Source organism: Pelobates fuscus, chromosome 2 (genome assembly GCF_036172605.1).
Source record: "Pelobates fuscus isolate aPelFus1 chromosome 2, aPelFus1.pri, whole genome shotgun sequence".
NCBI classification, from domain to species: Eukaryota; Metazoa; Chordata; class Amphibia; order Anura; family Pelobatidae; genus Pelobates; species Pelobates fuscus.
In genome coordinates this window covers 278511353-278535193 of record NC_086318.1, presented here as the reverse complement: position 1 = coordinate 278535193, position 23841 = coordinate 278511353, and the positions used below count along the sequence as shown (strand labels likewise).

The 23841-nt window shown below is 44.2% G+C and overlaps 1 protein-coding gene across 1 annotated transcript in view; it reads left to right on the top strand.

Annotated features, from left to right (window-relative positions):
• URB2 (URB2 ribosome biogenesis homolog) overlaps window positions 1-23841 on the top strand; it is a 186609-nt gene that overhangs the window by 23453 nt on the left and 139315 nt on the right. The window contains exons 2-3 of the mRNA XM_063443401.1: window positions 16861-16998; window positions 17415-17591. Coding sequence (XP_063299471.1) covers window positions 16873-16998; window positions 17415-17591 — 303 coding nt within the window. The 5' untranslated portion in view covers window positions 16861-16872. The remainder of the gene's footprint in view (window positions 1-16860; window positions 16999-17414; window positions 17592-23841) is intronic.

Genomic DNA, 23841 nt, shown 5'->3' with positions numbered 1-23841 from the left:
GCACTGTGAATCTTTTTTGTCAGATTAAAATGTTTACTTAATCAGTTTGTGTCTCTGTTCTCTATGAGCTTCACTCTCCAGAGGAAAGCTCAGGTAAACACGTTACCAAAAAGGGTTAATTATATGTGTTTGATCAGTAAAAGTAGAACTGTGATTCTATAATTCTCCTGTGTGTGGGGTAACCTAAGACGCCCGGGTTTAAAGTCTTGGTGGTGGCAGTAAAGTGTGTACTAGGAGGTTAGTGTAGAAGGGATTGCAGGGGTTAATTGAGTGGTTGCTGAGACTAGCAACAGGTAACCAGGGGTCTGGTGTCATTAACCCTGTCACTTCCACACTCTCCCCACTGTCTCGGCTGGGAGTATAGCCCACGCTCGTGACAGATGGCAATATAAAATATCTCATGCTGAAAAGCTGTACTTCGAGACTTAAAGCGCCATGACCATTTCAAATTCGTGATGTGTGAAGTAACCTTTTCAGTTAAAGCAGCACTGTCGTGGCAGCATATATTTTTGTTTATTTTTAACTCCTCTCCACATTTTATAGTTCCCCCTAGCCACACCCAAATGCTTCTCGGTCCCCCATTTCACCTTTTTTTTTTTTTTTACTGCTTAATTTCTTCTCTTGATGCATGTCCTAGGCACCGCCATCTTAATGTTGCCATACAACATGTACCGCAGGACGTGTACTAGGACAGCCGCTACCCTATAGTTTTTAAATGTCTTGTTTTCTTCTTATGGCCATAGTTAGTGTGACGGTCTGAGAATGTCTTGCATACCCTTTTCCCATAAAATAATACGCCAATAATCCACAGGTTCCAACACAGCTGGTGTCGCATAATAACCCACACATGAGCCAAAGCTTCACGTTGGGACAAGACTGGTTTAATAGGAACACAGGCATTCAATTTATACAGTGCATAACTCCTCCTCTGAGCCAGCGAGATAATTAAGTTTAGAGAACATACTAAACTCAATTATCCTCTGTTCAGAAAAAGTAAAATTTTTCACAATACCCCCAAAATACATAGGAGCCCCACAAAAAGTCGATCCCTGGGTAGCCTGTCTCCGTGGGAGCAACATATTAAGAAATCAGCCAAATCCTTTTGGTAGTTACGGAACGGCACCGCAGGGAGAGTTGACCGGTCTGCCACGAGGTTGTAGCCGAGAAACAGTTCCAGGAGAAAGGTAGCAAGATCCGGTCTCTGTTCGTGGGGTTTTATATGAAAACCACAATAGATAGTCAATCTGGTTCTGTCAGGATCGGGTCAGGGATCCAACACGCAGAGTACAAAGAGTAGCTGATACGTATACCGGTCCTTAGAATGGCCGGACTAACGTAGAACTACAATAGAATGGTCAGAGACAAGCCGAGGTCGAGGATAACAGAAGACAGGTAAGCGAGAGACAAGCCGGGTCAAGGAATACAGAAAGGCAGGAGAGTAAATAACAAAGCCGGGTCAGAACCAAAAGACAAGAGAATCACAAAGCACTGTGTGACTAGAAGGACTAGAACCACGACAGGGCAATGAGTGAATGAGAGAACCCCCGTTAAGTATCCTGGCTAGGGAGAGGAGACACGCCTCCGGCGAGTCCTGATTCGTCTCCCGAGATTTGAGTGGCAGGATGTTTCGGGTTAGCGTCATGACGTCTACCTCCGGTCCTTCTGTTATAAAAGGAAGTGACTCCCTCGCGGCCGGCGTTAGCAAGGCCGAGTGAACCGCGGGAGACCGAGGAGACATGGCGTCCGGACGGATAACCTTCTAAGTCTCTACCTCTCTCAACGGTAGAGACTCCAGGTACCCTGACAGTACCCCCCCCCTCAGATACGCCCACCGGGCGGAAGGAGCCGGGGCGAGATGGAAAGCGGGAGTGAAATGCCCTGCGAAGACGAGGAGCATGAACATCCTCTTGTGGTACCCAACTCCTCTCCTCAGGACCATATCCCCTCCAGTCAACTAAATATTGTACTCGTCCCCGGGAGACACGAGAATCAATAATGGAGTTAACCTCATACTCCTCCTGACCCTCCACCTGAACAGGGCGCGGAGGGGCGATTGTGGAGGAGAATCTGTTACAGATTAGAGGTTTCAACAATGACACGTGAAAGGAGTTCGGGATGCGTAAAGTAGCTGGAAGAGCTAGACGATATGCCACTGGGTTAATTCGAGTCAAGATCCTGTAAGGACCAATATAACGAGGAGCGAACTTCATGGAAGGAACTTTAAGACGAATATTCCTAGTGCTCAACCACACTCTATCGCCTGGAACAAAATTCGGAGCCGCCCTTCTACGTTTGTCAGCATGTTTCTTTACCAGTACAGAATTGTGTAGAAGAATCTGTCGAGTCTGATCCCACAACTTCCTCAAGTTGGCCACATGGACATCAACCGACGGTACTCCTTGGGAAGGAGAAACCGGGGGAAGAATAGATGGATGAAAGCCATAGTTCATGAAGAAGGGACTTGAATGCGTGGAGTCACAAACAAGATTGTTGTGCGCAAACTCTGCCCAAGGAATCAAACCGACCCAATCGTCCTGGTGTTCGGAAACAAAACAACGTAAGTATTGCTCAATCTTCTGGTTAGTTCGTTCAGCAGCTCCGTTAGACTGAGGGTGATAGGCGGACGAAAAATTCAATTTGATGCCTAATTGAGAACAGAACGACCTCCAAAAACGTGAAACAAATTGGGAGCCTCTATCAGAAGTGATCTCAGAAGGAATCCCATGTAAACGAAAAATCTCTTTAGCAAAGACCTCTGCCAATTCAGGAGAAGTCGGGAGTTTAGGCAAAGGTACGAAATGTGCCATCTTGGTAAACCTATCGACTACGGTGAGGATAACAGTGTGTTTTTTAGAAACCGGCAGATCCACAATAAAGTCCATAGCCACACAGGACCAAGGTTTGTCAGGAATCTCCAGCGGTTGTAGAAGGCCACAAGGAAGCGAATGCGGTAGTTTGGTTTTAGTACAGACCACACAAACCCCGATAAAATCCTTAATATCCTTCCGTAACGACGGCCACCAGAAATCCTTGGAGATCAAAGAATACGTCTTGCGGACACCCGGATGACCAGCCACCTTACTCTCGTGAAGACACTGTAAGAGCTCCAATTGAAGTTCAGGGGGAACGAAAAGTCTGGAAACCGGAGTCAGTCTAGGTGCCAGATGCTGCAAGTTCCTTATCTGATCAAGTAGCGGGGAATGAACTTTGAGAGTAGTGTTAGCGATAATGTTACACTTGGGTACTATAGAGGACAAAACCGGCTCAGATACGGCAGCAGGTTCATATTGGCGAGATAAGGCGTCGGCTTTAGAATTCTTAGAACCTGGCCTATATGTGAGTACGTAGTTGAAGTGAGTGAGAAATATGGACCAACGAACCTGTCTAGATGATAGTCGTTTAGCCTCCCCAATATAGGATAAGTTCTTATGATCCGTCAAAATAGTAACAGGATGCAAGGTACCCTCCAATAAATGTCTCCACTCCTTCAAGGCCATTATAACCGCTAGTAGTTCCCTGTCACCAATGTCATATCTGCTTTCAGTACCGGACAATTTTTTGGAAAAGTATCCACAAGGATGTAGTGGTTTATCTACACCCAACCTTTGGGACAGAACAGCACCTATACCTGTCTCAGAAGCGTCTACTTCGAGTAGGAAAGGTAGAGTAGTATCAGGGTGAACTAAAATTGGTGCGGAAGCAAACAGCTCTTTGAGTGTCTCAAAAGCCCGAAGAGCTTCAGTAGACCAATTCTTAGTCTCAGCCCCTTGTTTGGTCATGTTAGTGATGGGAGCAATGATAGAGGAGTATCCCTTAATGAAACGTCTGTAGTAATTAGAGAAACCAATGAATCTCTGGATAGCCTTGAGACCCTGAGGTAAAGGCCAGTCTAGTATGGATTGGAGCTTCTCCGGATCCATTTCAAACCCTTCCCCAGAAATCACATAACCAAGAAATGTAGTTTGGGATTGGTCAAAGCTGCATTTCTCTAGTTTGCAGTATAAGCCATGCTGAAGAAGTTTGTGTAAAACCCTCCTGACTTGCCTGTGGTGAGTCTCAATATCCCTGGAATGTATAAGAATATCATCAAGGTATACAATTACACAGTCATCTTGAAACTCCCTAAGAACCTCATTAATAAGGTCCTGAAATACTGCCGGAGCATTGCAGAGACCAAAAGGCATTACCGTATACTCATAGTGCCCATATCGAGTATTGAATGCAGTTTTCCACTCGTCACCGTCGTGGATTCTCACTAAATTATAAGCACCTCTAAGGTCTAACTTAGTGAAAATTTTAGAACTTTTTAATCGGTCAAAAAGCTCGGTGATCAAGGGAATCGGATAAACATTTCTGATGGTTATCTTGTTAAGGCCTCGGTAGTCAATGCAAGGTCTTAAAGAGCCATCCTTCTTTTTAACAAAAAAAAATCCAGCCCCAGCAGGGGAGGAGGATCTTCTAATGAACCCCTTGTCTAGGTTTTCACGAATATACTCCTCTAGAACTAAGTTCTCATTCGTGGACAAAGGATATACATGACCCCTGGGGGGCATGGTACCAGAAAGTAAATTAATTTTGCAATCAAAAGGCCTATGTGGTGGTAAGGTATCAGCCTTTCTTTTGTCAAATACTGCCTTTAAATCTTGATACAAGGACGGTATCTGTACTTTGGTAGAGTCAGTAGCGTTATTAATTGGGTTGACACTACAAAGAGGTGACACTTTCTTTAAACAACTCTCTTGACAATTCTGGCCCCAAGAAACTATTTCCCCTGATCTCCAATCTATAACGGGGTTATGTTTCTTAAGCCAGGAATATCCCAGGACTATGGGAACAGAAGGGGATGAAATGAGTAGTAGGGATATTTCCTCCTTGTGTAGAATACCAATAGTTAAGTAAAGAGGTGTGGTCTCCCGGGAAATCACAGGCTCAACTAAAGGTCTACCATCAATGGCTTCAACAGCCAAGGGTATCTTCCTTAACTGGGATGGGATAGTGTGTTTAGTGAGAAACTTTTGGTCGATAAAACTCTCAGCAGCGCCGGAGTCTATCAATGCCATAGTTTCTAAAGTTCCCTTCTCCCAAGTTAACGAGACCGGTAAAAGGAGTCTATGTTCTTTGTAGTTATGAGTAGAGGACAAAATCGAAACACCCAAGGTCTGTCCTCTAGAGAAACTTAGGTGCGAGCGTTTCCCGGACGGCTGGGACAGCTCAAACGTACATGACCTCTGAACCCACAATACATACACAGTCCCTCTCTTCTCCTGTACTGTCTCTCCTCCTCTGAGAGACGAGTAAGGCCTAACTGCATAGGTTCTGAAACCTGTGGATCTTTGGTTTCAGCAACTTGAAATGATGGTACTAGTCTAGAGAAAGATTTAGCGGTTCTATCTCGAGTATTCTGTCTCTCCCTTAGGCGTTCGTCAATACGGGAGACAAAGGAAATTAAGTCCTCCAGATTCTCGGGAAGTTCTCTAGTAGCTACCTCATCAAGTATTACATCAGATAATCCATTTAAGAATACGTCTATATAGGCCTGTTCATTCCATTTTACCTCTGCCGCCAAAGACCTGAACTCTAGTGCATAATCCACAAGGGTTTGGTTGTCTTGTCTAAGGCGCAACAGTAATCTGGCTGCATTGGCCTTCCTGCCAGGAGGGTCAAAAGTTCTTTTAAAAGCAGCTACAAAGGAATTATAGTTATAGACTAATGGATTATCATTCTCCCACAACGGATTCGCCCATCTCAGAGCTCTCTCAATGAGTAAGGTAATAATAAATCCCACCTTTGCCCTATCAGTAGGGTATGAACGGGGCTGTAGCTCGAAGTGAATACTGATCTGGTTCAAAAAGCCACGACACCTCTCAGGGGAACCAGCATAACGTACAGGTGGGGTAACTCGGGAAGAAGCACCTACAGTAGCTACCTCTAACCCTGAACCCACAGAAGAAGCAGAAGTGTTACGCCTCTCCTCAGGTGGATTAATAGGGCGAGACAGCAGCGCCTGTAGTGCCAGAGCCATCTGATCCATCCTATGATCCATGGCGTCAAACCTAGGATCAGGAGAACCAAGCTGACAATTTGTACCTGCAGGATCCATGGCCCTGTCGTAATGTCAGGATCGGGTCAGGGATCCAACACGCAGAGTACAAAGAGTAGCTGATACGTATACCGGTCCTTAGAATGGCCGGACTAACGTAGAACTACAATAGAATGGTCAGAGACAAGCCGAGGTCGAGGATAACAGAAGACAGGTAAGCGAGAGACAAGCCGGGTCAAGGAATACAGAAAGGCAGGAGAGTAAATAACAAAGCCGGGTCAGAACCAAAAGACAAGAGAATCACAAAGCACTGTGTGACTAGAAGGACTAGAACCACGACAGGGCAATGAGTGAATGAGAGAACCCCCGTTAAGTATCCTGGCTAGGGAGAGGAGACACGCCTCCGGCGAGTCCTGATTCGTCTCCCGAGATTTGAGTGGCAGGATGTTTCGGGTTAGCGTCATGACGTCTACCTCCGGTCCTTCTGTTATAAAAGGAAGTGACTCCCTCGCGGCCGGCGTTAGCAAGGCCGAGTGAACCGCGGGAGACCGAGGAGACATGGCGTCCGGACGGATAACCTTCTAAGTCTCTACCTCTCTCAACGGTAGAGACTCCAGGTACCCTGACAGGTTCATAGAGAATGCTCTGTGTGTTCGGTATTTTGAAACTCACGAACGCCATTCGTCTGAGTTGGTGGGAAAGGGAACGTAGCAGAGCTCCATAAAGACCGGTGTTCGTGCAAGTGCGTTGCCGAAATCAGTTCCAGGCACTCGACGACCAAGTCCCGCAGGCAGCGTTCGGGAGACAAAATGGCCGCCCTCCATTGTTCTCACCACGTGTATTCGTATGCATGAAATGGCGGCCACCTAGGAGCATTCAATTAGTCTGCGTTTTTCATATAGATACATAATGTTCTAATCAGTCTCTGGGGTGGTCTCGGTTCGGGAACCAAACAAACTAACAACTGGAACATAGCAAAATAACGATTAACTGGGGAAGGCTGATAGAAGGGAGTACAATTAGCCGAACGGTGATGGGGTATCCCCTCACACTGCCCCCCCTTTAACTCCCTGCTCCGGCAGTCACTGTTGGATCTTTTTCGGGTCAATTAGGGACTGTCTGGATTCCACAGTACTGATCAAGGTAGTAAATCAGTCTGGTGGGAAAGCCCATTCACATTCCCGTTTTGTTTGCCCGGTCGATAATGAATGGTGAAGTCATAAGACAGTAGGGCATGTAACTGACCTCCCTAGGCAGGAGTTTCTGACTCAGGCCACCGGATGCTCCCCACCGTCTTCTCCGATTTGACTCAGAACTACCCCTAGTCCAAACATGGAAGCGTCTGTATGGACGATAAAGCGTTTGTTAGGATCTGGGGCAGCTAAGACAGGTGCGTTAACAAGAGCTTGTTTCAGAGCTTGGAAAGCCACCTCACACTCCGGGGACCACAGGACTTGTTGGGGTAACTTTTTCTTAGTCAGGTCCATCAGGGGTTTGGCCATGGCGCTATAGTCGGGTACAAACTGCCTGTAATAACCAGCTGTCCCAAAGAAGGCCATGACTTGCGTCTTGGTACGTGGAGTGGGTCAGTTAGCAACAGCTTAAATCATAGCCGGCTCTGGCCATTGCCTAACACATCCTACACGGTGGCCCACATATTGTACCTCCGCCATACCAATGTGACACTTGTCAGGCTTCAAGTTTAAGCCAGCTCCCCTAATTCTGTCCAACACTGTCCCTATGTGCTCTAGGTGAGCCTCCCAGGTGTTGCAATGTCGTCCAGGTATGCACAGGCATAGTCCTGGAGACCATCTAAGAGGCGGTCCACCATCCGTTGGAAGGTGCCTGGGGCTTTCTTCATCCCGAACGGCATAACTCGAAACTGGTATAGGCCGAACGGAGTGATGAAGGCTGACTTAGGAATGGCTTCTTCGGCTAAGGGGATCTGACAGTATCCCTTACAGAGGTCGATAGTGGTCAGATATTGTCCCTTAGATATACAGTCAAGCAATACGTCTACCCGGGGCATTGGGTAGGTGTCTGTTACTGTTTTATTGTTGAGCCACCTGTAGTCGACACAGAAACGGGTCGTGCCGTCCAGTTTTGGCACCAAGACTACAGGTGACGCCCGAGGACTCTCGGAGTGTTCTATTACCCCTAAGGGAAGCATCTCATCTATGTCTTTCCGCTTCCCTTCCTTGACAGCTTTGGGAATGCGGTATGAGAGTTGTCTCAAGGGAGCCTGGCCTGGGGTTTCTACCTTTATAAACGGTTAATGGGGTATACCCTGGTTCCTGGGTAAACGTGGCTTGTTTAGCTTCCAACAGGTGGGTTGCTTGGGCCTGTTCGTGGGGTCCCAGCTGTTCCCCCAATTGGACCAACTCTGTGTTCCTTGTTCCCAGGTCAACTCGTACATGTCTGCTAAGGGCAGGGCTTCAGTTTCCTCCCCTGCTGGGGCACATATGGCCGTCACTTCTTCGGCCCTTTCCTTATATTCTTTGAGCATGTTGATGTGAAATGTCCATCTCACAGCCTCATCCTCGCAACTAGCCACTATATACGTGGTATCACACACTTTCCCAATGATCTTGTATGGACCTTGCCAGGCAGCCTGAAGCTTGTTTTGTCGGACTGGCTTGAGAACCTTTTGTCCGATTTGGAAGCTATGGTGTCTCTCGTACTGCCTGAGCCAATTCCTCCATGCGGTCCCTCAGCTCCAGCAAATAGGGTACAATCGGGGTCCCCTCGGTCTCTGTCTCACCTTCCCATGTTCCCTAAGAAGGTCTAGAGGTCCCCTCAAGCGCCTCCCGTACAACAGCTCAAAGGGTGAAAATCATGTGGATTCCTGTGGCACCTCCTGGTATGCAAAGAGAAGATGCAGCAGGAATTGTTCCCAGTCTCTGTAGGCACCCGTGAACATCTTCAGCATTTGCTTCAGAGTCCCGTCAATGCGCTCACAGAGTTAGTCTGATGATGGTACGGGGAGCTCGTCAGGGGTTTAATCCCGCAGACTTTCTATAGTTGTTGGGTCACCTCTGCAGTGAACTGCGTACCCCTGTTGGATAAAATCTCATTGGAAAATCCCACTCAAGAGAAAATCTTGACGAGGGCATCAGGCTCTGTCTCAGCCTGGATATTGGAGACAGCTACTGCCTCCTGGTATCAGGTGGCATAGTCCACTACGGTTAGGATATATCGCTTACCTGAGCGTCTGGGCTAAGGGTCCTATGAGATCTATGGCCACCCGTGTAAAGGGTTCCTCAATTATGGGCATTGAGATCATCTTGGCTTTAGGGTGGTCCCCTTTCTTGCCTACTCGCTGACATACCTAACAGGTTTGGCAATACCTCCGGACATCATCGGATACCCAGGCCAGAAGACGTTCTGGGTTACCCGGTGTAATGTCCTGCTGATTCCCAAATGCCCTGATAATGGTACGTCATGTATTCGCAATAACTCCCCCTGGTTTTTCTTGGGAATCACCAGCTGGCGTTTCTGCTGGGGTCCAGGTGCGTTGACCCGGGACTCCGTAAGCCTGTACAACAGACTACCCTCCCAGACTAACTGTCTCCCCCCCCCCCCCCCCCAGCACCCTTTGGCTTACTCTAGCCTTTTCTCTGTATTTCCTCGGTGATTGGTCCCCCACTACTTTCCTCCAAAAGTCTTCTGGGGTACAAAGGCTTGGGCACCTTGGGTTGGTGTGGGTACAAAGGAGGAGTTTAACGGGTCGATGTCATTGCCCAATTATACTTCAGCAGGTAAGTCTTTTATGACTCCCACATTAATGTTGCCTGCTCCGGTGCCCCAATCTAGGTGGACCTGGGTGGTGGAAATTCGGTAGATAGCTCCCCCGGCCACCCGGACAGCAATGGATTTTCCAGGATGTTCGGAGTTATCAATCAAATGCTTCTGGACCAATGTGATGGTGGCACCAGTGTCTCTGAGGCCTCATGCAGTTTTCCCATTCACCATCACCAGCTGACAATAATGCTGTTGGGTGTCAGTGATGGTTGACTGGACAAGGTGTACTTCATGTAGTGTTCCCAGAGGCTCCTCATGGCTCAATTCTCTGGCATCCCAAGCTGTTGGCGCAGGGTAGTCTACGCAGTGTGCGGCGGCCCAGGGGTTGGAAAAACTAAGCCGAGTCCAGTTGGATCTGGGGGTTTCCAGGGGACAATTATTGCGAAGGTGCCCCAGTTGCTTGCAGCGATAACAGCGTGGTTAGTTGTTAACTGAGCGCCCAGGGTTGATCGGCGTGTGCCGGGTTGGGAGCTGGTATCTACCCACTGCTGGCTGGGCTGGTGGATCGGTCCTTGGGGGCATCGGTATATTCATCTGCAAGTAAGGCTGCCTCGGGAATGGAGAGTGGTCTGCGGTCCCTTACCCACTCTTTAACATCCATCTGTATAATATTATAAAATTGTTCCAATAGAATGAGCTGCAGGAAGTCATCTACAGTGGTCGATTGGCAACTTGTAATCCAGTTGGATGCTGACAGCTGTAACCTGCATGCCCACTCAGTGTAGGAGTCTTTGTCCACTTTGCGGGAATCTCTAAACTTTCTGCGGTACTCCTCACGGGTTACTGCATACCTGGCTAAGAGCGCCTCTTTTACCTGATCATAACTGTGAATTTTTTGGTTTGGATCTTCCCAAAAGGCATCTGCTGCTTTGCCCGATAGGTTTCCTGCTAATATAGGGACCTATTCATTTGCAGCCACTTTGTGTATATAGTGCACACTGGCATTTAAAATATGCCAGATAGCCATCAATTTCACTTTCCGTTTTATTAAAACTTTTAAATGTGCTAAAGGGAATCTTCCGCGATTTGATTGTGTTGCTGCCTCCGTTCTGCGATATTGCTGCCGTTCGTTGGATTTCAGCTAAACGTAATTGCAGCTCTCGCTGTTCCCTGGTGTTCACATTTCCAGTTACATTATTAATCACCTGCATGATGATTTCGGGAGGTGGGTTTGGCCCAAACAGCGCCAGTCGCTCCCTAATCTCTTTGTTGATCTCCGTTTCGTTTTACATAGAAACATAGAAACATAGAATGTGACGGCAGATAAGAACCATTCGGCCCATCTAGTCTGCCCAGTTTTCTAAATACTTTCATTAGTCCCTGGCCTTATCTTATAGTTAGGATAGCCTTATGCCTATCCCACGCATGCTTAAACTCCTTTACTGTGTTAACCTCTACCACTTCAGCTGGAAGGCTATTCCATGCATCCACTACCCTCTCAGTAAAGTAATACTTCCTGATATTATTTTTAAACCTTTGTCCCTCTAATTTAAGACTATGTCCTCTTGTTGTGGTAGTTTTTCTTCTTTTAAATATAGTCTCCTCCTTTACTGTGTTGATTCCCTTTATGTATTTAAATGTTTCTATCATATCCCCCCTGTCTCGTCTTTCCTCCAAGCTATACATGTTAAGATCCTTTAACCTTTCCTGGTAAGTTTTATCCTGCAATCCATGAACCAGTTTAGTAGCCCTTCTTTGAACTCTCTCTAAGGTATCAATATCCTTCTGAAGATAGGGTCTCCAGTACTGTGTACAGTACTCCAAGTGAGGTCTCACCAGTGTTCTGTACAATGGCATGAGCACTTCCCTCTTTCTACTGCTAATACCTCTCCTTATACAACCAAGCATTCTGCTAGCATTTCCTGCTGCTCTATTACATTGTCTGCCTACCTTTAAGTCCTCAGAAATAATCACCCCTAAATCCCTTTCCTCAGATGTTGAGGTTAGGACTCTATCAAATATTTTGTTCCTGGCCGGTCGGGGTTGCTGCAGCCAAGTTCTCTCGGTCTAGCTCCATCAGTTCACTGATTATGACCCGCTTGTCTTTGTTGCTGGCAGTACCTCCACGAACTCCTAATAGTTCCTTCAATGTGCTGCGTTTAAAGGGACACTCCAGGCACCCGGACCATTTCTGCTCATTGGAGTGGTCTGGGTGCCAACTCCCACTACTCCTAACCCTGCAAGTGTAATTATTGCAGTTTTTTTATAAACTGCAATAATTACCTTGCAGGGTTAACTCCACCTCTAGTGGCTGTCTATTAGACAGCCACTAGAGGGAACTTCCTGCTCTATAGCACAGGAAACTTTATCTCCAGTCAGCATTATATTCACAGTTTGTGAATTTTTGGTTCTTTGCCTTCCTGGTGCATGGGAACAGTGTGGACCACTTCTGCTCATGCGCATTACGTCTCCCCATAGGAAAGCATTGAAAACAAATTTCAATGCTTTCCTATGGGGATTTGAGCGACGCTGGAGGTCCTCACACAGCGTGAGGACGTCCAGCGACGCTCTAGCACAGGTTTCCTGTGCAATGGACCAGGAAGTGACCTCTAGTGGCTGTCTAGTAGACAGCCACTAGAGGTGGAGTTAACCCTGCAAGGTAATTATTGCAGTTTATGAAAAACTGCAATAATTACACTTGCAGGGTTAAGAGTAGTGGGAGTTGGCACCCAGACCACTCCAATGAGCAGAAGTGGTCTGGGTGCCTGGAGTGCCCCTTTAAGAATAGGAATTTATATTGTGCTATATCTAGATGACTGAGTGCTCATCGCAAAAAAGCTAAAAAAGAAGTAAAGCCAGTTTCTTTCTTTCCTTATTATAGGACATAGTTGGCTAAATTTGAGAGAATTTTAATTTTGGGACTTCAAATAAATTCCGTCCTAATTGAGATCTTTCTTCCATAAGAGAAAGGATGAAGACACAGATTCAACTGTTATGCAAGAAAAAGATCTGCAACATCAGAAAAGATATGAGTATTTTGGGCCTTCTCACCTCAGCTATGCCTGCAGAGAAATATTTTTTTGAGTATGAAACCAGTCCTTCCTGTCATTATATGGTCTGATGAACATTTGACACAACACAATAATTAAGCTTCAGTGATGGCTCAAAAGACCGTACCTCCACAAAGAGGTCTCTTTCAACCCTATTCAATTGAATGTAGTGACCACAGATGGTTCAGGTTTGGGATGGGGAACCCGTCTACAGAATATACAACTGAAAGGTTCTTGAACAGAAGCAAAAGTCTCCAGTCATCATGGAGCTTAAAGCGGTCTTAAAATACCTTCAATATTTTCTTCCTCTGTGCAAGAAACCAATGAATCAAAGTAAGGTCAGATAATTACAACAGTGTCATACTTGTAATCCTTTCCCAACTGACACAAAAAAATACAGTTGCAAGAAAAAGTGTGAACCCTTTGGAATGATATGGATTTCTGCACAAATTGGTCATGAAATGTGATCTGATCATCATCTAAGTCACAACAATAGACAATCACAGTCTGCTTAAACTAATAACACACAAAGAATGAAATGTTGCCATGTTTTTATTGAACACACCATGTAAACATTCACAGTGCAGGTGGAAAAAGTCTGTGAACCCTTGGATTTAATAACTGGTTGAACCTCCTTTGGCAGCAATTTCTTCAACCAAACGTTTCCTGTAGTTGCAGATCAGACATGCACAACGGTCAGCAGTAATTCTTGACCATTCCTCTTTACAGAACTGTTTCAGTTCAGCAATATTCTTGGGATGTCTGGTGTGAATCGCTTTCTTGAGGTCATGCCACAGCATCTCAATCGGATTGAGTTCAGGACTCTGACTGGGCCACTTCAGAAGGCGTATTTTCTTATGTTTAAGCCATTCTGTTGTTGGTTTACTTCTATGCTTTGGGTCATTGTCCTGTTGCAACACCCATCTTCTGTTGAGCTTCAGCTGGTAGAAATAGAAAAATGAATCCAGGCACTCCAAATGAATTCCAAGAAAAAGGCAATTTATTGGAACCAGCAGCTACAAAGCGACGTTTCAACCCCTAAGGGTCTTTATCAAGCTTGATAAAGACCCTTAGGGGTTGAAAAGTCGCTTTGTAGCTGCTGGTTCCAATAAATTGCCCTTTTCTTGGAATTCATTTGCAGTGCTTGGGTTCATTTTTCTATTTCTACTATTATATTTGGTCCATTTGGGTACTGGGACATATCCAGTGAAGCACCCTGGATTCCGTGGCAAGGGGTGGAGTGCACTTCCATCAATTTTCTACATTTATCTGAGCTTCAGCTGGTAGACAGATGGCCTTAAGTACTCCTGCAAAATGTCTTGATAAACTTGGGAATTCATTTTTCCTTCGATGATAGCAATCCGTCCAGGCCCTGACGCAGCAAAGCAGCCCCAACCATGATGCCCCCACCACCATACTTCACAGTTGGGATGAGGTTTTGATGTTGGTGTGCTGTGCCTCTTTTTCGACACACATAGTGTTGTGTGTTTCTTCCAAACAACTCAACTTTGGTTTCATCTGTCCACAGAATATTTTGCCAGTACTGCTGTGGAACATCCAGGTGCTCTTGTGCAAACTGTAAACGTGCAGCAATGTTTTGTTTGGACAGCAGTGGCTTCCTCTGTGGTATCCTCCCATTAAATCCATTCTTGTTTAGTGTTTAGTGTTCACTCAGCCATTAGGTTTAACAAGGAAAAAGATATACAGAAATAGACCCCACAGAGATCTATTTTTCCTAATCCCTTAAATTAAATTCAAGATGGATCTGTGTGGCCCACCCTTTTTCTAATCATAACTGTTATGTTAAGCCTGAACCCTAACCCTAAAAATTAATACTAACTACCGTATATACTCGAGTATAAGCCGAGTATTTCAGCACATTATTTGTGCTGAAAAACCCCAACTCAGCTTATACTCGAGTCAATTGTCTGTATTATGGCAATTTACATTGCCATAATACAGACTGGGGGCTGTGGGGGCTGCAGAGCATTTACTTACCTCTCCTGCAGCTCCTGTCAGCTCCCTCCTCCTCCGCGCCGGTCTGGTCAGCACCTCTGTCAGCTCCCAGTGTAAGTCTCGTGAGAGCCGCGGGGTCATAGTGCGGCTCTCGCGAGACTTGCAGAGGGAGCTGCACGGACCGGAGCGGAGGAGAAGGGAGCTGACAGGAGCTGCAGGAGAGGTAAGTGCTCTCTGCCAGCCCCCCTCCTCCCCACTGAACTGCCAATGCCACTGGACCACCAGGGAAGGAGAGCCCCCCTCCCTGCCATGTATCAAGCAGGGAGGGGGGACGAAAAAAATAGATAATAAATAAAATAATATTAAATAATAATAATAATAATAAAAAATAATAATATTATAACAAATTTTTTTTTAAAATAATTAAAAAAAAAAAAAAAAATGCCCACCCCCCACCAAGGCTCTGCAACACACACACACACTGCATCACACACACACTGCATCACACACACACTGCCTCACACACACACACTGCCTCACACACACACACTGCATCACACACACACACTGCATCACACACACACACTGCATCACACACACACACACACTGCATTCATACACACACTCACACTGCACTCATACACTCACACTGCATTCATACACTCACACTGCACTCATACACACACACTGCATTCATACACACACACTGCATCACACACACACTGCACTCATACACACACTCACTGCATCACACACACTGCACTCTTACACACACACTGCATTCATTATATACACACACTGTAAATAAATATTCAATTAATATAATTTTTTTAGGATCTAATTTTATTTAGAAATTTACCAGTAGCTGCTGCATTTCCAACCCTAGTCTTATACTCGAGTCAATAAGTTTTCCCAGTTTTTTTGGGTAAAATTAGGAGCCTCAGCTTATATTCGGGTTGGCTTATACTTGAGTATATACGGTAATCCTATCTTTATACATTAGCTATAACCGTAAGCACAAACTAAAACTCTAACCCTTAAAGGGACACTATAGTGTCAGGAAAACCGCTTGGTTTTCCTGACACTATAGTACCCTGAGGGTGCCCCCACCCTCAGTATCCCCCTCCTGCGGCGCTTAAAACCCCTTCAGCTACTCACCCTTTTCCCCTGCCGGGCTCCCTTACCTCTCTTCCCCTGCCGACGTCAGCATCCTTGTCTGACGTCACCGGTGCTGAATGCGCATGCCGTCCGCGCATTTAAAGTGTCTGTAGGAAAGCATTTTTCAATGCTTTCCTATGGACGCTCTGCGTGACTGAGGCATAATATGCCTCAATCATTGCCGATGCGCCTCTAGTGGCTGTCCAAAAGACAGCCACTAGAGGCTGGCTTAACCCCAGATGTAAACATAGCAGTTTCTTGGAAACTGCTATGTTTACATCAGGCAGGGTTAACCCTAGAGGGACCTGACACCCAGACCACTTCATTGAGCTGAAGTGGTCTGGGTGACTATAGTGTCCCTTTAACAATACCCTGACCTAAACCCTAACCCTGGATTAGTGTTACAGAGATTGGTTCTGCTGATGTCAACAAAAGTAATCCCTTATAGTGGAAAGCAACAGAGCAACACTAATATCACACTCTTTGTGTGCTCTGGGCTGTACACTTAAAGTATGAGAGGGACTATTTCCCTCTCTGCTGCTAAATCATTTTGTGACCAGCTGTAATCTCAATGCGGGGGCTTTGCAGGGAGACCCGTTTTTGGGTCTTCTCAGATTCCGTGGTTGTCCCTCTGATGGAGGTAATGACTTTACCAGGACTGTAGCTGAACATGGAATATCAGCTTCTGTAGTTTTAAGGGCTGTGTGCTGCGCTCACTTTGAGTGCTGCATACAGCATATAGGTTATTGTCTGTTATCTGTTTTAGATTATGTGTACTAGATCTAGATTTCAGACTAACCTTTAAAGCACATAATTATACATGTATTTATTTAGTGAACATGTTTAAATAGGTGATATTAGTGTTTTGCTGTTGCTTTAATAAATTGATTAGGTATTTTCCCTTGATATTTACAGAATACTAGAGTTATGGCTGCCATTTATTCAGGGATCCACCTGAAGCTAAAGAATTCCAAGACATCTTGGGAAGATAAGCTAAAATTAGCTCACTTTGCATGGATTTCTCACCAGTGTGTCCTTCCTAATAAGGAACAGGTAAATACAAATGCCAAGATGTTTTGATGCTATAGAATAATTCATTGTATGTGTAAATATTGGAAAGTAAAAATGTGTGATCTAAATGTTAATAGTTTGATTGTGCTCCAAGACACTCAAGAAATGCACAATTTTCATACATGGTCAGATATAACATGTCAACACTATCCTAGCAACGTACTTTTCTACTCTACTCTTACCTTTTGTTTCATTATACCCTACACCCTCTAGCATGTAAGCTCATTCAGCATGGCCCTCACTCCTTCTGTTCCTGTGTGTCCAACTCGTCTGATTACAAATACGTGTCTGTTAGTCCACCCATTGTACAGCGCTGCTGAACTTGTTGGCGCTTTAGAAAATATAAATAATAATCTAGGTAAAAAAGTGACACTATGCATGATTATCTTTTTGTAAAGGTTTTACTTGACTGGGTGAGTCATACTTTGTCTGGATGTCGTATAAATAAACGAAATCTGGAGAGGGATATTGAGCAGAAGCTATGGAGCTTTTTAGACAACATTCTACACAGCAAGGCCCTGCATATTTTGCTGAAAGAGAAGAAGACTGTAAGCCTTCGATTTACTATTGCACAGGTAATTAGTAATGCTACACTTATTGTCATTATTTTAAAGATCTTTTAAAATTACCATCCATATAACACCAATAGAAAAGTTAATCAAATTTACCACTTATCAATCTAAATAATTACATCAATGGCTTGTCTGTAAGGATAGAGCCCTGCGGGGCTAGAGTTCACTCTCGCGAGATCCGAAGTGTTGCCGTGTGTTAGGCTGTAAAATTATACAGAGTCTGTAACCCTTAAGCTGCCATGCACTTATGCAGTTAACACATCTTGCTTTCTTTGTACGTTCACTGCAGAGAACAATTAATGCAGACCAGTCATGATGAAGTTTAAGAAAGTGTCTTTTTAATGCGTGTGCATTGTATATATGAAGCACACCTTTTTTAGGGGTGTATGCAACAAAGGACAAAATCAACCAATCATAAACGTTCAGTGCAAAAAGAACAATTATCTCAACATTACGTATTACAGAAAATCTACTGCGCATGTCTAGCACGTCTTCTCTAAACTATGTGATGGTTAGTTTCTCTGTCAGCTTGCGCTGTGAAAAAACAGGGAGTACCGATTGCAGCCAAGAGAGAAAATTCTTGCTTTTAACCCCTGCAGATGTGGAAAGACTTAACTGAAAGGCAATAACTGATGCACATGACAGTCTTTGATTTAGGAACTGTTGTGGATCAAACCAAGTGTTTGTTTATTTGAGTATCTGCTTCCTTCCAAATTGTTAAAATAAATGCGTGTGCACTTCTAAAGTAAATCACACTGAGACACAGGTATCGAGTTAATGAAAAACTTCGGAATGTTTAATCAGGGGGCTGGCAAGGCAAAAATACATAATATGCAAAAATGTAGATAACAGAATACATCTTCAATTGGTTAGATGTTAAGTGTCTTATCTAATGCATATCCTACGAGGCGTGATGTCACCATCATCCCGGTATTTTACTCCGGATGTAGACGCCATCTTGTTGATATAGATTATTTTAAGCAAACAAATATGTTTGAATGACTATCTGTTCCTGTCCAAATCTGAGATGATTAAATTGCGTATACGCAGAAGTAAATTCACACTGACACACGGAGTTCAGGTTAAAAGAACTTCGAGAAAATTTAATGGCATCTGGTTAAAAGTGGGCGCGCAGACCCTTATCAAGGCAAAATTACATCACTACAGAATTCAAGATAACATAGAATTATAAATCAGTAATTGGTTAAGTGTTAAGTGGTTAGTTCAAATGCCCTCCCTACTGGGCGTGCCATCTTATGTCATTACTGTCGTCATAAAGTTCTCCTCCAGATTTCAGCGCCATCTTGCTAGCACGAGGAGCTCTCTCGATGGGAGGGGGAATCTGGCAGCCAGCCATTTTGAGTAGTTAGTGATGTTAGATTCGAGGTCAGGCTCAAGGCCTTTTTAGTGAATGGACATTTCATTAGTGCAGTTTCTCATGATCTAACTAGGGCATACATTGTTACATATTACAGGAACTTGACAATTCCGGTGTTAGTCATATCCTTCTAGAAAATACATTCTCATTCTAATATTCTAAATGCTGTTAGGAAAATCTGTCATATCATGAAGACAATGGAGTTAATGAGAAATTTAATAAAGGTTTTAATAATTCTACAACATTGTTACGAGGTAGTTAGTCGGTGGGAGGGGGTGTCCTAGCAGCCATTTTGAGTAAATATTGAATACAGGTATACACAGTAAATAGACATTTTACTATCACTAATTTACATCCATAACAGGAACCAATAAAAATTTTCAGGTGGAGAGAATGTTATGTTTTCTAACAGCAGGATGTTTATACACGATAGTGTATGTTAAACACATACTATTTATTAAAGAATACACCCTGGGGTAATTCAAAAGACGTATTTTGAACCGTAGCGTGGGATAATCTTTTCTCTAGTATGTTCCAAGTGTAGTGGTAATGAGCATTTTTAAATGTATTTTCTTTTACTTTTTTAAAACTAGTTTTGAAACAATTCTTTTGCTTATTAATTTTTTTAAACTTTCTTAAAACTTTTTTTACAGATTTAACTTTTTTTTTTTTTACCGTTAACCCCTAACTAGCAGTAAGCAGCACTAACAGTAAATTCCCCAATTTCCTAGAACTCCCCACCCACCCCAGCCAGCAAAATACAGTCAGGTCCATAAATATTGGGACATCGACAAAATTCTAATCTTCTTGGTGCTATACACCACCACAATGGATTTGAAATGAAATGAACAAGATGCGCTTTAACTGCAGACTTTCAGCTTTAATTTGAGGGTATTTACATCCAAATCAGGTGAACTGTGTAGGAATTACAACAGTTTGTAAATGTGCCTCCCACTTTTCAAGGGACCAAAAGTAATGGGACAATTGGCTACTCAGCTGTTCCATGGCCAGGTGTGTGTTATTACCTAATTATCCCATTTACAAGGAGCAGACAAAAGGTCCAGAGTTAATTTCAAGTGTGCTATTTGCATTTGGAATCTGTTGCTGTCAACTCTCAATATGAGATCCAAAGAGCTGTCACTATCAGTGAAGCAAGCCATCATTAGGCTGAAAAAACAAAACAAACCCATCAGAGAGATAGCAAAAATATTAGGTGTGGCCAAATCAACTGTTTGGAACATCCTTAACCCCTTAAGGACACAACTTCTGGATAAATGGGAGTCATGACGGAATATTTCTGTCATGTGTCCTTAAGGGGTTAAAAAGAAAGAACGCACCGGTGAGCTCAGCAACACAAAAAGACCCGTAAGACCACGGAAAACAACTGTGGTGGATGACCGAAGAATTCTTTCCCTGGTGAAGAAAACGCCCTTCACAACAGTTGGCCAGATCAAGAACACGCTCCAAGAGGTAGGTGTATGTGTGTCAAAGTCAACAATCAAGAGAAGACTTCACCAGAGTGAATACAGAGGGTTCACCACAAGATGAAAACCATTGGTGAGCCTCAAAAACAGGAAGGCCAGATTAGAGTTTGCCAAACAACATCTAAAAAAGCCTTCACAGTTCTGGAACAACATCCTATGGACAGATGAGACCAAGATCAACTTGTACCAGAGTGATGGGAAGAGAAGAGTATGGAGAAGGAAAGGAACTGCTCATGATCCAAAGCATACCACCTCATCAGTGAAGCATGGTGGTGGTAGTGTCATGGCGTGGGCATGTATTGCTGCCAATGGAACTGGTTCTCTTGTATTTATTGATGATGTGACTGCTGACAAAAGCAGCAGGATGAATTCTGAAGTGTTTCGGGCAATATTATCTGCTCATATTCAGCCAAATGCTTCAGAACTCATTGGACAGCGCTTCACAGTGCAGATGGACAGTGACCCAAAGCATACTGCAAAAGCAACCAAAGAGTTTTTTAAAGGACCACTCTAGGCACCCAGACCACTTCAGCTTAATGAAGTGGTCTGGGTGCCAGGTCCAGCTAGGGTTAACCCATTTTTTTAATAAACATAGCAGTTTCAGAGAAACTGCTATGTTTATAAATAGGTGAAGCTTTCCCCCAAATCCTCTAGTGGCTGTCTCATTGACAGCCGCTAGAGGCGCTTGCATGATTCTCAATGTGAAAATCACAGTGAGAGCACGCAAGCGTCCATAGGAAAGCATTGATAATGCTTTCCTATGCGACCGGCTGAATGCGCGCGCAGCTCTTGCCGCGCGTGCGCATTCAGCCGACGGGGTGGAACGGAGGAGGATCGGAGGCAGAGAGCTCCCCGCCCAAAGCTGGAAAAAGGTAAGTTTTACCCCTTTTCCCCTTTCCAGAGCCGGGCGGGAGGGGGACCCTGAGGGTGAGGGCACCCTCAGGGCACTATAGTGCCAGGAAAACGAGTATGTTTTCCTGGCACTATAGTGGTCCTTTAAGGGAAAGAAGTGGGATGTTATGCAATGGCCAAGTAAATCACCTGACCTGAATACGATTGAGCATGCATTTCACTTGATGAAGACAAAACTGAAGGGAAAATGCCCCAAGAACAAGCAGGAACTGAAGACCGTTGCAGTAGAGGCCTGGCAGAGCATCACCAGGGATGAAACCCAGCGTCTGGTGATGTCTATGCATTCCAGACTTCAAGCTGTAATTGACTGCAAAGGATTTGCAACCATGTATTAAAAAGTGAAAGTTTGATTTATGACTGTTAATGTGTCCCATTACTTTTGGTCCCTTAAAAAGTGGGAGGCACATATACAAACTGTTGTAATTCCTACACCGTTCACCTGATTTGGATGTAAATACCCTCAAATTAAAGCTGAAAGTCTGCAGTTAAAGCACAAATCCATTGTGGTGGTGTATAGAGCCAAAAAGATTAGAATTGTGTCGATGTCCCAATATTTATGGACCTGACTGTAAATCATTTTAAAATATTTAAATTAATGAATTAAATAAATTGAACCCCTATGGGTAAAACCCTCCTCCCCTCCCCCCCCCAAAACCCCCCCCCCCCCCCAAAAAACGGATCACTGTATAATACTGTGATCTGTATTTTGATCACTGTAGGTAGTGATCAACTGGCAGCAAAGGGGTTAATTTGTATTAGGACTAGGTAAAGGAGGGTGGGATTATTTTTTTTTTACTTTTGAAAAAAAAAATGTTATTAAAATATATATTTTTTACTTTTTTAAAACTTTTTTTAATGTTAACCCCTAGCTAGCCTAGCATCAAATTCCCCAATTCCCCACTAACTTCCACCCACCCCAGCTAGCTACATATACCATTTTAATATTTTTAAATTAATTAATAAAATTAACCCCTGAGGGTTACAAAAAATAAAAGTGAACCCTCAGGGGTTAAAAAAAAAAATCTGATCACCGTAAAATGTATACCCTGCCAATTGATCACTGTAGTCAGTGATCAATTGGCAGGGAAGGGGTTAATTTTTTATTAAAATGGGTAAAGGGGATGGGATTTTAATTACAGAGAAGATCGGCTCTGATCCGTCTCCCTGCACTTCACAGAACCCGGAAGTGCAGGGAGGTGGATTGTGAGTCCCTGCAGCACATGTGCTTGCTCTGACAGCTTTTTTTAGAGTGATCACTGCTGCAGAGACAGACCGGAGCACTGTTAACCCCACGATCGCGGCGATCTAGGTTTAATTTTAACGCATGACAGACTGGGTCCGTCACCCGACGTTAAGGGTCTCCCCTGGATGACGGACCCAGTCCGTCACCCGTCATTAAGGGTTTAAAGAATGCAAGTTTAACTCTTTATTTACCTGTATCTATGACAAGTCCCCTTTTCTCTGGTACTGCAGGTGAGTTAGGCAAGGTATCTCCAGATGTACTAATTATACCTGTGGGCCTTTAGTGCTTTACCTCTATTCCCTTTGCCCCCCTCCCTCCACAAACCATCGAGGCAGACCTGTCCAGGTATTTGTAGATACAGGATAATATATATTATTAAATCCACATCTCAGTATGCAATACATCTACAAGTTAATGCATATATTTATAGCTCCGTATGTCTATGGAAATATTCACTAAGCATTGCTTATGCATTGCGTAAAACCATTAATTTCCCATCACCGTGGCAATGCAAGATAGAGCTCCTCCGGGTCCTCTCTGTTCTCTCTCCCCCGCCGACGGCCACATTTCACTGCCTGTGGACCAGTGAGGGAGATCTTTGATCTCCCCATCGGCCTGTCATGGAATACAACAAGGCCGGTGCTCGGATAGAGCGAGCCCTGCATGGACTGGCTGGGGAGATCCTGTGACCTCCACTGCCGGCCTCGGCCCATGGCCAAAGCGGCATTTGCCTGGTGTGCCCGATTGCCAGTCCGGGACAGCTAGAAAAATATACACTAAAAGTAGAGAAGAAATACCCAAACATATGAACCCCTTCCCAGAAATGAATTACACTACACAGTTCGACACATAGAAAAAATAAATAAAATTTTAAGTTGTGGATAATTTTCCAGGCAGCTCTAGAATAACAATCATAATCTGTATCTAAAACAGACTTTATTTGCTTAATGTCAAATAGCACACATATTGTAGCAATTTGTGTTGCTTCTGCCTGGACAAGGCGAGTTCAGGATTTGTAGCCTAGTATTATAAAGAGGTATTCTACGTAGTCATCACATTAAACCTAAATAAATGATTGTAACAGAACTATGCTTTATGCCTGGACTTATAATGTAACAGAACACAGTTGGATTTATCCGAATACCTTTTTCATGAGAAATGCCATTACCGGAGAATGCAGCCCAAACTACCGAAAATCGGGCCACCCAGGGGAACAGTTAAGTGATATTTTACCTC